The 16683-nt window shown below is 38.0% G+C and overlaps 1 protein-coding gene across 4 annotated transcripts in view; it reads right to left on the bottom strand.

Moving 5' to 3' along the window:
* Nucleotides 1-1520: 1520 nt before the first annotated feature.
* Nucleotides 1521-16683, bottom strand: part of LOC106087882 (homeobox protein orthopedia) — a 114655-nt gene continuing 99492 nt past the window's right edge. For 2 of the 4 annotated variants that reach the window (XM_059370452.1, XM_059370453.1), the window contains exons 5-8: nt 6048-6252; nt 5767-5892; nt 2549-2715; nt 1521-2472 (exon numbers count right to left, since the gene is read on the bottom strand). In XM_059370452.1, coding sequence (XP_059226435.1) covers nt 2062-2472; nt 2549-2715; nt 5767-5892; nt 6048-6252 — 909 coding nt within the window. In that variant the 3' untranslated portion in view covers nt 1521-2061. The remainder of the gene's footprint in view (nt 2473-2548; nt 2716-5766; nt 5893-6047; nt 6253-16683) is intronic. The other 2 variants (XM_059370454.1, XM_059370455.1) reach the window with 1 other exon arrangement.

Raw genomic sequence — 16683 nt, 5'->3', positions numbered from 1 at the left:
AACCCAAAACTCCCCCCCAAACAAACATATTGGACGTTCATTTCAATATTGGGCTCCAATGAAAGGTATTCGGGAGTAGATTTCGAATCTGGCATACAAAATCAGATTGAAGTATAGGGGGTTACGCCCACCCCTCAAAAACGCCATTAGGCCCTTATGACTATATGATACTTGGCCAAACCGATTTTCTTAAAATTTTCATAGATTGTGTACGTTTGTCTGGAAGGAAACATAGGCTATATAATTTTTAGATATCGGGTGGAGGCGGACCCTACCCCTTACCCCAAAAACGCCACCCATACCCGAAAGTGATCCGATGGCACAATAAGGGTATCCAATGAAAGGTATTGGAGACCGGAAAACGAATATGGTATTCCAATTTGGGTCCAAGTACCCATTTGAGTCGATATGTCTGAGGTGCCATCCCTGGCATTGTACCTCGCAAATGTCGCCAACATTAAGAGGGGATAAAGCTTTGTCCGATGTTCTCGCCAGAAATCGAACGCGTTCTGCGTCATAGGCTACAATGGGACGAATTCGATATCCACATTCAGGGGGAAGTGTCCCCACCCTAAAAAGATATTAGAAAGTTAAAGAAAGCGCAGCGGAGCGGGCCCGGTTCGGCTAGTTTTAATATACCGCTTTGTCCGATGTTCTCGCCAGAAATCGAACGCGTTCAGCGTCATAGGCTACAATGGCACGAATTTGATATCCACATTCAGGGAGAAGTTTCCCCACCCTAAAAAGATATTAGAAAGTTAAAGAAAGCGCAGCGGAGCGGGCCCGGTTCGGCTAGTTTTAATATACAATTGTAATTATTTCAGTGAGGTTTATATCGATTTTTGGCCCACAATTTTTTGTGATCTCAATGTTAAATACAAGCAAGATCAGCTGTACTTATATCAAACAATGAAAGAGTTTGGCCGGAAAAAGAAATGGGACAAAAATAGTTGACTGAACTCGTGAGCTTACTGAACGAACTAGTTCAGTGCGGCGAAATGTATTCCCACTGTAATGAAAGACATTGTCCAACACTATGCTCGACCTCATAAGGGTTCAGTATGGGGTTTGATTTCATCATTTGTTGGCAAAAAAAGTTTTCGACAAATCCTACTAAACAAAGGTTCTGAACTAACTTTTCAAACTTCTTACCTATAAACCTCCATATTGTCATACAAACTTCCAGCTATATTTTAATCTTTCATTTATGCCACACAATCACTAAACATAACTAATACCCATTAGGTTCTTTCCATCGTATTCAAAAACATTTTTACAAAAACAATTTGAATTCTTAAGTAACTCTTATACATTTGCATTTAGCAAAAGTTAAAACACAAATTTCTTAATTAACTTCATTATCGAAACAAAATGCCACAACAGGAATTTCAATTAAACTAATTTAGTAAATCTTATAGAACAAACTAAATTACCTTTTATAAGCACATGTTAACATATACATGTGTGTGTGTATGTGTGTGTGTGTGTTTGTATTTGTTAAGGAATCCTACTTGAGTAAATAAACTTAAAAAAAAATTACACAGACACTTGTCAAACAATCTCAGAAAGAGAAAAACAGGGGGAAAAAATTATAATTACATCCTTTTACTGGTAGGCCATGAGGCAAACATTGCAAGGATAAGTTGATTGCATATCAAAGGAATAGAAAAAAAGCAAAAAAAAAAATAAATGGAATTAAAATTAAAACGACTAAGCTCTAAAATCATCACCACATAAAAAGCTCTGAAGGCTTATCCTTAGCACTAGTCTAGACATGAATCCACCCTGGTGATTTATGATGGCTTGGTGGTGGGTATTTCAATTGGTTGGCATGCAGCATAGGCTTATTATGGTATAGATTTTTCGGAGAGTTTTTAAAAATCTCATCGCAGTCGACATCTGTCGGAATATTTTCAAAGTCTATACCCTGATTGCTGTATATGCCTGCATTTGAAAAGCTTAGAAAGCTTTTTCTTCTTTTTCCAACACACCCATTGAAGCTCAAAAATCGCTCTGGGGAAATCCATAATCAGAAAAGCTTTCAAAGCTTTTCAACAAATTTCAGTAGACCGAATTGTGGTGTTCGTAACTGTTGTGAGCAGCGGCGGCGTGATGCAAATATGTCGGTATTCCTGTGGTGGCATTCAACTCGGAAGCTCTCCGTCGCAGGGCAGCTATACTATGACCTCGCCACACATCATCCTCGGGTGAGCCATCTGTTGGCGACTGCATGGACTGGTGACAATGGGGCAAAAGCTGCTGTTGCTGCTGCTGCTGCTGTTGTTGGTGGCCACCCCCTTGGCTGTTGTTGTTCGAGTCGGAATGCTGAGACTGTTGCTGCTGCTGTTGATGCGGTGGTGGTTGCTGCTGATGATGTTGGGGTTGTTGGTGATTTTGCTGCTGTTGTTGAGGGGGTTGTTGTTGTTGTTGTTGGGGCGGTGGTGGTTGTTGTTGATGATGTGGCTGGGCACTCTGTAAACGAAAAACAAAAACACCAGTTAATAAGGATCCTGATGAAGCTAACCTATGAAGTAGTAACAAAACTCACCATATCACCATTCAGTTCGTTTTGACTAGGATTTGGCTGATTCGAAAGGGGCGGTGTCACCGAAGAACACGAATTCATATTGGGTGGGGTGGTGGCTGTGGGTGAGCCATTGCCACCCCCACCACAGCCTACACCACCAACGCTATGCTGATACATCATTGAGTCACCTGGAATATCAAAAAAAACAAACACAATCAGCACAAGGCAGTCTTAGTTTTTTTTTTTTGTTTATTGGAAAGAGAAAAAATTCGGGAGTCTCTGTGTTTTTCGGATGTGTCTCCGAATTTTTAATTAACAACTTTAAGTCATTTTTGGCATGTTAATAAAAGCAAGCAAAAATTCGTCACCAATATGTTAATTATACGTGTAAATCCACAGGAAAAAAAAGACCACAAACCATTTCATCAGAATGCAGGGCAATCCACAAAAAAGCAATCGATTTTCAAGATTGCCAGTGAAATCGTGCACTACAATTCCAACATTATGACCATAATGATGCCAAGTGTCTTATGGGGAATGGGGGAAAGATTTTTATTTATTTTTTTTTTTAATGAACACATTTATTGCGAATATATTATTTTGCATGTTGGTGATGTTGTTCCAAAATTTTCCAATAAACACGTGATTGATTAATAATGAATCTAATGAAAAATATCACACTTTTGCTTAAATAACAAAACAAAAATTAATTTTTTTTTTTGAGTTGGCGTTGGAGTTGGGGAAGGGTGTCGTACTAAGTTGTTGAATTTTTTCATAACAAAAAAAAACGAAAGCAATTCTCTTAAAATTTTATTAAGGAGCCACGATGGGGCAGATGCTAGCATGTCCGCCTCTGACTCTCCTGTCCTAGTGAGAACATCAGAAAAATAAGTCCGCGGTGGTTATCCTACTAATGGTGACTCTCTACTTAGTGGTTTTGCTCTGTGCCACACCTTTCGGACTCGGCAATTAAAAAGAGTTCCCTTAACATTGAGTTTAAAACTGGAATCAGATAGCACTTACTGAAATGAGAGAATTTTCCCCGCCATCCTCCCTATACCGCAATGGTGTAAAAGTCGTTGCGTATGCTAATAATGTGGTTATTGCAGCTAGGGCAAAGTTTTCCATCACTCTAGGGGTCAATGAAGTGAACTGAGGAAAATGGTCAAGACATATGTCTGTGTAGAACTGCGATGCCCAGCCCTTTACGGTAGCATTGATGGTAAGTTTCATCTATTCTTATTCTCTTTGTTTCAGTTGTTGTTAAGACACCAAGGAATGAACATGCGCAGGGGTATACGCGCGTCGTATACACCACCCCTGTGGTACAGGGTATTATAGATTCGTGCATTTGTTTGCAACGCTAAGAATGAGAAGAGCTAGACCCATTGATAAGTATAGCGATCGACTCAGAATCACTTTCTGATTCAATTTAGCCGTCTGTGAGTCCATGTATTCTTGTAATCAAAGTGCAGGTCGTATTTGTTGTCCAATCATAACGAAATTTTGCACATATCACTCTTTCGGCCCAAGGAAGAACGCTGTTGATTTTGATTAAAATGTAGATATAGCTCCCATATATATGTATCGCCCGATTTGCACTTAAATTGCCGTAGTTAGGACAATTTTCAACCGATCTGCACAAAATTTGCCACGGATTGTTTAGCTACTGATTTTAACATATTTCCAAAATTTCATCAAAATCGGTTCATATTTAGATATAGCTCTCGTATCTACGTATCGTCCGATTTGCACTTAAACAGCTATAGTAGCTACAATTTCAACCGATCTGAACAAAATTTAGCATAGGTTGTTTTGTTACTGACCTTAACATATCTGCAAATTTTCATCAAAATCGGTTCAGATTTGGATATAGCTCCCATATATTTGCACTTAAATTGCCAAATCCCGATTTGCACTTAAATTGCCGTAGTAGGGACAATTTTCAACCGATCTGCACAAAATTGGGCATGATTTTAACATATCTGTAAATTTTCATCCAAATCGGTTCTGATTAAGACATAGCTCCCATGTATATATATCCCCCGATTTGCACTTAAATGGCCGTATTAGCTACAATTTTGAATCGATCTACACTAAATTTGGCACGGATTGTTAAACCCCCCACTATAGGATGAGGGTTTACTAATTTCGTCATTCTGTTTGTAACTACTCGAAATATTCTTCTAAGACCCCCCATACAGTATATATTGGTTGCCCAAAAAGTAATTGCGGATTTTTCATATAGTCGGCGTGGAAAATTTTTTCACAGCTTGTGACTCTGTAATTGCATTCTTTCTTCTGTCAGTTATCAGCTGTTACTTTTAGCTTGCTTTAGAAAAAAAGTGTAAAAAAAGTATATTTGATCAAAGTTCATTTTAAGTGTTATTAAAAATGCATTTACTTTCTTTTAAAAAATCCGCAATTACTTTTTGGGCAACCCATATTGCCCGAATTTAGATTTTTGTAGGGTAGGTGTAGGATATTATATAGTCGGCTCCGCACGACTTATGCCTTTTCTTTGTATTAAAAGTTGATGGCAAAGAACTTGTTGTCACTCAATTCCTTCGCCAATTCATTGAAAATCTCTCATTTTATAAAGGAAATCTGCTGTCTTTAGTGACTTTTCTAACGTATCGAGTGACAATAAGAAAAAAATTAGTGGTCTAGGGTGTTATTCCTCTGTAGTAGACACGTTTTTATATCCTATCTTATTTAGAGGGTATAATATGTTGAGGTTCTAACGTTCTTCTAGTACTACGTCTAGTTCGCGCAGAAGAGCTGATGCGTGTCGCTTACGATTAAAAACCGTTCAACCAGCAACCCATCGGTTCCTGCTGCTTTGTTGTTTCCAGACGAGCAACTGCTCATTCTGCCTAGTAAGTAAACATATAGTAAACAAACTAAACCATCATCTGAGACAGCTTCTGTGGTATCCTCTGTCTGGCGGCTAATTTTAATTTCATCCAGTGGTATAAAAAATCGCATTACAACTCAAACCGGCCCACAAAATATTGGAATGATTTTTAATCTATAGATTGCAATATGCACAGTTTATTTATGATTTCCACAAGATAAAAACATGGAAAAATTTTACAAACAATAATTGAAATAAATATTTTTATAATTTATAGTGAATTGCGATTAAATTATTTGTTGTTAGTCATCACAAAATAATGCATGCATATACTTTTATCTACAAACAATATTCTTAAACATAGTTCGTTATAAATATTTACCTAAAGCATTTAATCCATAATGTTGATAACTACCAGCACCCATGGCAGAGCCTAAATTAATACCAGAATTTAGACCACCATTCAATGAAGATGAAAGCGTTGAAGATTGATTTAGTTGACCAAAGCCTTTGGTTATTTTAATTTAGACAAAAAATGGGTTAATTAAAAATTCAAACAAAATACAAAAGTTAGAAAGAAGAAATATAGAAATTTTTAGAAAATACCCAAACATATTAGTCCATAAATGTATTGAAAACTACTAAGAAATTGTCTTTGCTTACCAGCTGTCATGGGATTCACACCCACACTCCAACGATCTCCGCCAAACATACTGGACCCACATAAGCCCTCACCCATGGCTATATTTGTTATATTGGCCCCAAATGGTGGCAGGCCATGTGAGGGCAAGAGGGCACCTGGGGTACGGAAGACATTGGTGGTCTTCTTGCGTTTCTTCCATTTGGCACGGCGATTCTGAAACCAAACCTGCAAGAAAAAAAAAGGAAATTATTTGCTTTAGTATATTATAAAGAAATATTTGTAAATATTTTAAATGTTATCAAATTATTCTTAAGGCCTTGCCTAATTTTCAAATATGTTAATGAAACATGTTGCAACATGGTTTAGACATGCTCAATTATTGCCACACCACTTCTCGATCTGGCCCTCTTTGACCACCATGACACTACGATTTGTTTATTACCGGTGTGATAGCAGCAACATTTGCCGGAAATCTGCATATTGTCTTGCAGTCATCAGATGAGAAACCAAACTATTCAACGAACAACAGTGGCGGAATACAAAGTGTCAAAGGCCCTTAACTACAACATGTTTCTTCAAAACAATAACCATATGTTATATGATGTGCTGATACTAACAGAGCGCATCTAACTAAGTCATCGAACAAGTCTATTGGACAGTGCTTGTAGTTCGACCTAAGTCGATACTTTTAATCGTCCAACGAATTTTAGACACAAACACAATTCTTCAATAATTCCAGCCTTTTGGGCGGTATGGAATAAGGCCCCAATGCAGTAAAGCCCAAAACGGAAAATGAGAAAAGACCCCAAATTTTTATATTTGCCAAAAAAAAAAAATGCCTTCGACATTCTTTTTCAATTTGGCCCTGATAGGTTCAGGTTTGGATATATCTGCCATATAGACCGATACGGCCAATTAGGGTCCTAGGCATAAAAGCCACATTTATTATCCGATTTTGCCTAAATTTGTGTCAGTGAGTTGTGTTAGACCCTTCGACATCCTTCTTCAATTTGGCTTAGATCGGTCCAGATTTGGATATAGCTGCCATATGGACCGATCACTCGATTCAAGATTTTGGGCATCTAAAAGGCGCGTTTATTGTCCGATGTCGCCGAAATTTAGGACAGTGAGTTGTGTTTCGACAGTCGACATCCTTTTTCAATTTGGCGCAGATCGGTCTAGATTTGGATATAGCTGTCATATAGACCGATCCGCCGATTTAGGTACTTAGGTCCATAAAAGCCACATTTATTATCCGATTGGAAATTGGGAAAGTGAGTTGTGATAGGCCAGTCGACATCTTTTTTCAATTTGGCCCAGTTCGGTCCAGATTTGGATATAGCTGCCATATGGACCGATTTCTCGATTTAAAGTTTTGGGCCCATAAAAGGCACATTTATCGTCCGATTTTGCCAAAATTTGTGGCAGTGAGTTGCGTTAGACCCTTCGACATCCATCTTTAATTTGGCTCACATCGGTCCAGATTTGGATATAGCTGTCATATAGACTTATTTCTCGACTTAAGGTTTTGGGCCCATAAAAGACGCATTAATCGTTCGATGTCGCCGAAATTTGGGACAGTGAGTTAAGTTAATCCCTTCGACATTTTTCTACAACTTGGCCCAAATCGGTCCAGATTTGGATATAGCTGCACTATAGATCGATCTCCCGATTTAAGGTTTAGGGGCCATAAAAGGCGTATTTATTGTGCGATTTAGCCGAAATTTGGGACAGTGAGTTTTATTAGGCTCTTCGACATTTTTCTGCAACTTGGCCCAAATCGATCCAGATTTGGATATAGCTGCAATATAGACCGATATCATGATTTAAAGTCTTGGCTCCATAAAAGGCGCATTTATAATCCGATTTTACTAAAATTTGACACAGTGACTGATGTTAGGTTTTTCGACATCCCTGTCGTATATGGTACATATCGATTTATTTTTAGATATGGCTACTATAAATTCCAATATTTTGTTATACACAATTGAACAATGACTTGTACTTATTAGTGTTTGGTCCAAATCGGATCATATTTCGAAATAGCTGCTATGGGGCATAAGGTATGCATTTTCCCCGGATTTCGACGAAAGGTCGTTTACATATATACCCGAGATGGTGGGTATCCAAAGTTCGGCCCGGCCAAACTTAACGCCTTTTTACTTGATTCATTTCGTTGTGTCCTCATTTCATTTTTAATGTTAGGGTCTTATTTCATTATAAAATAAAGCCCCATTTTGTGGTCTTTATTTCGTTTGGGGCTTTGTTGCATTGGGGTCTTATTTCGTAAGACTCAATCAATATTTGATTGGATTCTTACAAAATAACTCAAATAAAAAGGCTATAGGAACGTTTTTCAAAAAAAGCACACAAAATTCATGAAACCTTTATTTGAGTCGATAGTACCATCCATATAATTTAATATTTGTAGTTTATTTCATGCAAATGTTGACCGTGACAGCGCCTCAAATGTTCCATCTGCATAGTGTAATATTGGCATACTCTTTCCAACATTTCGGATGGTATCTCACGAATAAATGCTTCAATGTTGACTTCCAATGCATCAATTGAAGCGGGCTTGTCGGTGGGCTTTAAAATATCACCCCACAAAAATAGTCTAAAGGCGTTAAATCTCACGATCTAGGAGGACAATTGACCGGTCACGAACGTACAACAAAATGTTCACCGATCTCGCCTCTCAATAAGTCCATTGTATGGCATGTGGCACCGTCTTGTTGAAACTACATATCATGCAGGTCAAGCTCTTCCATTTTGGGCAAAAAAAAGTTTCATATCATCTCACGGTAGCGCTCACCACTCACAGTTATGTTACGATTCGCATCATCTTTGAAGAAGTACGGTCCAATGATGCCACCAGCCCATAAACCGCACCAAACTGTGTCTTTTTCTGCAATATTTCTGGCTGATCCTGATCACTCCAAAATCAACAATTCTGCTTATTTACGTACCCATTGAGCCAAAAATGAGCTTCGTCGCTCAATGGAAGAAGCGCGCGATTAACTCTCTTAACAGAGCACACATCTTGATAATAAAATTCAATAATTTGCAAGCGTTGTTTGGTTGTAAAACGATTCATGTTTAAATTATAGACCAAACTGAAGATGTTTGACAGTGCAACAAAACACGAAACGTGTGTGAGCTGATTAAACCAGTGTTGCCAAAAAGATAAAAGCTTAAAAATCACCCTTCACAAACTGAGTAAAAATGGTACATTTTTTGCAAAGTTCATGGATTTGGTGGAAGCCACCGTAGCGCAGAGGTTAGTATGTCCGTCTATGACGCTGAACGCCGGGGTTTCGAATCTAAGCGAGACCATTAAAAAAATTTGGCAGCGGTGATTTTCCCCTCTTGATGCTGGCAACATTTGTGAGGTACTATTCCATGTAAAACTTCTCTCCAAAGAGTGTCGCAGTGCGGCACGCCGTTCGGACTCGGCTATAAAATGGAGGCCCCTTATCATTGAGCTTAAATTTGAATCGGACTGCACTCATTGAGATGTGAGAAGTTTGCCCCTGTTCCTTAGTGGAATGCTCATGGGCAAAATTTGCATTTTGCATGGATTTGGCGTGATCGAACTTACCCCTTTTTTATTTGTCCAGCATAGGGTGGGGGTATACTAATTTAGTCATTCCGTTTGTAATACATCGAAATATGGATCTGCGACACAACAAAGTCCATATATTCTTGCGTTCCTTGACATGATTAGTTTATTTAGCCATGTCCGTCCGTTTATCGAAAGCATGCTATTTTTCGTAGGAATAAAGCTAGGCACTTGAAATTTTGCACAAATACTTTCTGTTAGTGTAGGTCAGTTGGGAGTCTAAGTGGCCTATTTCGGTCCATGTTTTGATGCCACATATAGAAACCGATCTTGGATCTTGATTTCTTAGGCCGCAATTATAATTCCAATTGACTGAAATTTTGTATGAGGTGTTTTGTTATGCCTTCCAACAACTGTGCTAAGTATGGTTAAAATCGGTTCATAACCTAATATAGCTGACGTATAAACCGATCTCGAATCTGGGCTGCTTGAGCCTCTAGAAGGCGTAATTCTTAACTGATTTGGCTGAAATTATGTATGCGATGTTTTATTGCGACTTTCAATAACTGGACTAATAATGTTCTAAATCGGTTTATAACCTTATATAGCTTCCATGTAAGCCGATCTCCCGTTTATACTTCTTGAGCCTCTAGAGGGCGCAATTCATATCCGCTTTGGCTTAAATTTGGTACAAAGACTTCTACTACGAACTTTATTATATGTGCCAAATATGCTCTCAATCGCTTCATAACCTGAGGTAACTCCCATATAAACTGATCTCCCGATTTTATTTCTTAAGCCCCTATAGGGCGCAATTCTTATCCATTATACTTTGTTTGCATATAAAGATTTACCGGGAAAAGAACTTGAAAAATCTGATCCATGTTGGATGGTATATAAGATTCGGCCTGGCCGAACTTAGCACGCTTTTACTTGTTATTACTTATAACACGTTTTAGTTTCGATTCCCCTATAATACTTTTAAAGGCCCCTTAACATGTCAAACAACCCTGCATTGCTAGACCATATCTTAATTCAAGATACATGTTCCAATATTGTAAAGTTAATGGTCCTAAACCAAAACATCAAACTAACAACTATACACACACACATACACACACGCATAGGCAGGATATTCCGACAACATTTTACAACATTTTCTTGTTCTTCTTCTGTAAAAGGGATATAGTGGTTTGAGTAACAAGTGTAAAATGCCTCCCCCTCTGGTTGGTTTTAGTCTCTTAGCCATATTTCAATATCTTTACCTGGTAGTCAATAACAGAATTCTGCATTGGAGTATGGAGGGTTAACCTCAACATTTGCTTTAAGATTTATGCATTTAGCAAAAGTGAAGTCCAAAATAGGAAGGAAGGAAATAGGCAAATTGATTGAGAGTTTTGAGGTTTTGTGAGGCAAATAAGAGATGCCTGTCATCTAGGCAGAAATCTAGACAGGTACAAGGTAACTTTATGTTTGTGGTAGAGGGGAATCGGTCTAAGGCAGGAGTTAACATCGACATATGACACAAATTGCTGCCGTAGTTTCTTGAGCACAAAAAAGGATATGAAAAACATTTGGAAAGGGGATTGATGTTTATAGAGGGGTGGCTAATGAAAAGAGGTAAATTATTACAAATTTAGAGATTTTTGGTACTGGGTTAAATTTTGTATACCCTCCGCCTTCAGGATTGGGGAATGCTAATATTGTCATTCCGTTTGTAACTTCGAAATATTGTTGTGCGACCCTAGACTAGCAATGTCCGTCCACCTGAAAGTCTATCGCAGTGACGATAGCGGTTAAAAGAAGAGAGCTAGCCACTTGAAATTTTGCACAGATTCTTCTTATTGATGTAAGACGTTATATATCTTCCATATAATCCGATTCATTAATATTACTTCATAAAGCCCAACAGGCCGCAATTATTATCCAATTTGGTTGGAATTTTGCACAATAACTTCTCCTTTAACCTTCAACATACTTGCCAAATATGAATAGGTCCATAACCTGATTCAGCTCCCACGTTAACTTACCTGCCAATTGTTTTTTTAAGCACATAGAGGAAAGAAGGCAACATATTGATGGCACTATCGATATTTCAGTTTTTGGCAGAATATCGATTGATAAATTTACTATCGATTCCATCGACAAAGTTCCACCTTTTGCAAAATTGAACAAGTAAAAAGGTGTTAAGTTTGGCCGGGCCGAGCTTTGGATACCCGCCACCTCGGGTATATATGTAAACCACCTTTCGCCAAAATCCGGTGAAAAATCGAAATATATTCCGATTTGAATCAAATACTAATAAGTACAAGTCATTGTTCAATTGTGCATAAAAATAAATCGATCTGAACCTAATACGGCACGGATGTCGAAACATAAGTCATTGTGACAAATTTCAGTGAAAACGGATTATAAATATGTCTTTTATGGGGCCAAGACTGTAAATCGAGATATCGGTCTATATTGCAGTTATATTCAAATCTGAATCGATCTGGGCTAAATTGAAGAAAGATGTCGAAGGTCCTAACACAACTCATTGTCCAAAATTTCGGCGACATCGGACAATAAATGCGCCTTTTATGGGCTCAAAACTTAAAATCGGGAGATCGGTCTATATTGCAGCTATATCTAATTCTGGACCGATCTGTGCCATATTGCAAATGTATGGCGAGGGGCTTAATTTAACTCACTGTCCCAAATTTTGGCGACATCGGATAATAAATGTGGCTTTTATTGGCCTAAGACCTTCATTCCGCGGATCGGTCTATATGATAGCTATATCCAAATCTGAACCGACCTGAGCCAAATTGACGAAGGATGTTGAAGGGCTTAACACAACTCACTGTCTCAAATTTCAAAAAAATCGGATAATAAATGTGGCTTTTGTGGGCCTAAGACCCTAAATCGGAGGATCGGTCTATATGGCAGCTATATCCAAATCTGAACCGATCGAAGCCAAATTCCTGAAAGATGTCAAAGGGCCTAACACAACTTGCTGTTCTAAATTTCACAAAAATCGGATAATTAATGTGGCTTTTATTGGCCTAAGACCCTAAATCGGTGGATCGGTCTATATGGCAGCTATATCCAAATCTGGACCGATCTGAGCCACATTGACGAAGGATGTCGAAGGGCCTAACACAACTCACTGTCCCAAATTTCAGCAAAATCGAATATTAAATGTGGCTTTTATTGGCCTAAGACCATAAATCTGCGGATCGGTCTATAAGGCAGCTATATCCAAATCTGAACCGACCTGAACTAAATTAACGAAGGATGTCGAAGGGCTTAACACAACTCACTGTCTCAAATTTCAGCAAAATCGGATAATAGATGTGGCTTTTGTGAACCAAAGACCATAAATCGGCGGATCGGTCTATATGGCAGCTATATCCAAATCTGAACCGATCTGGGCCAAATTGAGGAAGGATGTTGAAGGGCCTAACACAACGCACTTTTCCAAATTTTAGCAAAATCGGATAATAAATGTGGCTTTAATGGGCCTAAAACCCTAAATCGGCGGACCGGTCTATATGGGGGCTATATCAAGATATAGTCCGATATAGACCCATCTTCGAACTTAACCTGCTTATGGACAAAAAGTTTCAGCTCAATATCTCTTTCAGCTCAATATCGCTATTTTTAAAGACTGTAGCGTGATTTCAACAGACAGACGGACGGACATGTCTAGATCGACTTTTACTCTGATCAAGAATATATATACTTTGTGGGGTCGGAAATAGATATTATGATGTGTTGCAAATGGAATGACAAAATGAATATACCCCCATTCTTCGGTGGTGGGTATAAAAAGTAAGGCTTCTCCTATGACCTTTATGGTCTGTAGCTCTCGATTTTTCTTTTCAAGCCCCTAGAAGGCGGAATTCCCATTCGATTTTTTTACTTTTAGATGGACCTCTAATATCTGCACCAAGTATGGTGAAGGGTTATAAAAAATGTTAACTATTATCAGGGGGACTTTTTATTATGCAGCTTGTTGCCTACTTTTAGGCACTTTAACACTTCAGACACTTTTTAAAACACCCATATTTCAATACCTTCCAAACTTAAATGACATACTTCTTTTTTTATGCTTTTCAGCATTTTTAAATGAACCATTAAAAATCAGGCTATCCCACGATCAAGCAAAAATTAACAAAAAGAAAAACATTTCTCTTCTTTTACAAGCTTTGCGTAAATCATGGTGAGGCGCAGTCCGAATGCAAGGAAAACAAGTCATTACTCATGACGACGACGACCCCATGATTGCTTTTTCATGTCTTGTTAACTTTTTCACTGACTTTTTGGCATTGTTGTTTCGGTTGTTCGGTTGACTGTGGCATTGTTTTGTTATCATCCATTTTCCATTTATTTATTTTTTTTTTTGTTTTGGTTTTTCATTTCGTTTCGCTTGTGTTGACGTTGACTGGGTTTTTTATTTGTGCCATTTCATCATTATCATTACTTATGCATGAGCGATGCCCCGTCATGAGAGAAAGAAGTGTGAAATCTTCGCTACAAGGACAATGGAACACATTCAAGCCATATAATGTGGCAGGAGCAGAAAATAACAAAAATAACTAGAAAATGTTACAGCCAAAATACTCGTAGAATAACACGAGCCACATGGATAACCACAAAAAACAAACGGAGAATGAAGATGATACAAAGAATAACAATATGTCCAGAGATACAGCGTGCGGGTCTTTGAATTAGAATTCATTTAAAATTTTGGAATTGCATGGGGAAATTCGCAAAATGGAGTTGAATCAAAAGGCAAGGCAATAACCGTGGCCATCGTGAAAAGTAAAACTAAAACCCTGTTTACACTGCTCATTAAATCCGGATTTAAGGCTTTCGTCAGCTGATTTTAAAAAGGGAAACCAGTAAGGAAGGGCAAAATTCGGGCGGTGCCGACTGTATAATACCCTACACCTATCCTATAAGTACAATGTGGGACCTCTATCCAATTCTGAACCAATTTTGATGGAACTCGGCGAGCAAATATGTTCAAACTGTAAAAACTACGGTTGACAAATGACAACATTATTGCAAGTTACCCAAAATCGGACGAACGTATATATGGGAGCTATATCTAATTCTGAATCGATTCCGAGCAAACTTCTCAGATTATGTGGTAGTCATCGAGGAAAGCGTTGTGCATAATTTTGGCAAGATTGGTCAATAAATGCGCTTGCAGTGGCTCTAGGGATGAAAATCTGACGATATACATATACGACAGCTATATCTAAATCTGAGCCGATTTCTATAAAATTCACCAGTAATATTGAGAGCCATAAGAAAATCCTTCCTGCAAAATTTCGACAGGATCGGTTAACTTTTTTACAATATTTCTCAAAATCGGACGAACATAAATATAATTTCTATATCTAAATCTAAACCGATTTCCAGCGAACTCCTCAGATACTGTGGCAGTCGTCGAGGATAGCGTTTGGAAAAATTTTGGCAAGATGGATTAATAGATGCGTCTGCTGTGACTCTAAAAGTTAAAATCGGAAGATATATATATATATGAGAGCTATATCTAAATCTGAACCGATTTCGATGAAATTCACCAGTAATATTGATAGTCAAGAGAAAATCCCTCCTGCCGAATTTCGAGAAAATCGGTTAACAAAAAACCATTTTATTGCAATATTACTGCAAATCGGACGAACATATATATGGGAGCTATATCTAAATCTGAACCGATTTCGAACAAACTCCTCAGATACTGTGGTAGTCGTCGAGGAAAGCGTTTTGCAATATTTTGGCAAGATTGGTCAATAAATGTGCTTGCAGTGGCTCTAGGAGTGAAAATCGGGCGATATATTTATATGAGAGCTATATCTAAATCTGAACCGATTTTGATGAAAACTTGCAGGTAGCTTAAAGTCAGTAACAAAATAATCCGCGCCAAATTTTGTGCAGATCGGTTAAGAATTTTAGTTACTACGGCCATTAAAGTTCATATCGGGCGATACTTATATATGGTAGCTATATCTAAATCTGAACCGATTTTGATGAAATCCTGCAGATATGTTAAGATCAGTAAAAGAACAATTCACGCCAAATTTTGTGTAGTTCTGTTGAAAATTGTAGTTAATAAGGTAATTTAAGTACAAATCGGGCTGTACATACATAGGGGAGCTATATCTAAATTTGAACCGATTTTGATAAAATTTTGCAGATATGTTAAGACCAATAACAAAACAATCCATGTCAAATTTTGTGCAGATCGGTTAAAAATTGTATTACTACAGCCATTAAAGTGCAAATCGGGCTATATATGTATGTGGGAGCTGTATCTAAATCTGAACCGATTTTTACTAGATTTAGATTTTACCGATTTTTTCGCCCTTGAGCCAAAAAAGTGACACATGCAAAATTTAGTGACGATTGGACAACAAATATGACCTGTACCTTGATTACAAGAATACATGGACTCACAGACGGACTTTGCTAAAACGAATCTGAAAGTGATTCTGAGTCAATCGGTAGACTCATCAATGGCCCTATCTCTTCTCCATCTTTGCGTTGCAAACAAATGCACAAACTTATAATATCCTGTACCACAATGGTGGTGTAGGGTATAAAAACGCACGGTACTTTGAAATTATTACTTTCACTACTGAGGGGTAGGTTAGGGTATATTCATTTTCTCATTCCGTTTACAACACATCAAAGATTCGGTTTTCGATCCTTGTATATTTTCTTGCTCCTCGTAAAATTTCATGACGATCAGAAGTTATAACGGATGGCTCAGCGAGTTATGTTTGAACTCTCGACATCCATACCAAATATGGTTCAGATCTGAACATGTTTGAATATAGCTGCCCAATATACCGATCTCCTAACTTAAGGTCTTGGGCCTATAAAAAACTCATTTGGTTCCCGGTTACGCTAAAATTTGGCACCGTGCTTTATGTTAGACCCCTCGACGTCCGTACCGATATCGGTCCATATCTGATATAGCTACCATATAAGCCGATCTGGAATCTTGACTTTTTAAGTCTCTAGAGGGAGTAATTATTATCCGATGTGGCTGAATTTGATTTTGTGCAACGGCTTTTTCCATGACATCCTACATATGT

This window comes from Stomoxys calcitrans, chromosome 5, assembly GCF_963082655.1.
Source record: "Stomoxys calcitrans chromosome 5, idStoCalc2.1, whole genome shotgun sequence".
NCBI classification, from domain to species: Eukaryota; Metazoa; Arthropoda; class Insecta; order Diptera; family Muscidae; genus Stomoxys; species Stomoxys calcitrans.
This window is presented reverse-complemented; position numbering and strand designations above follow the sequence as displayed.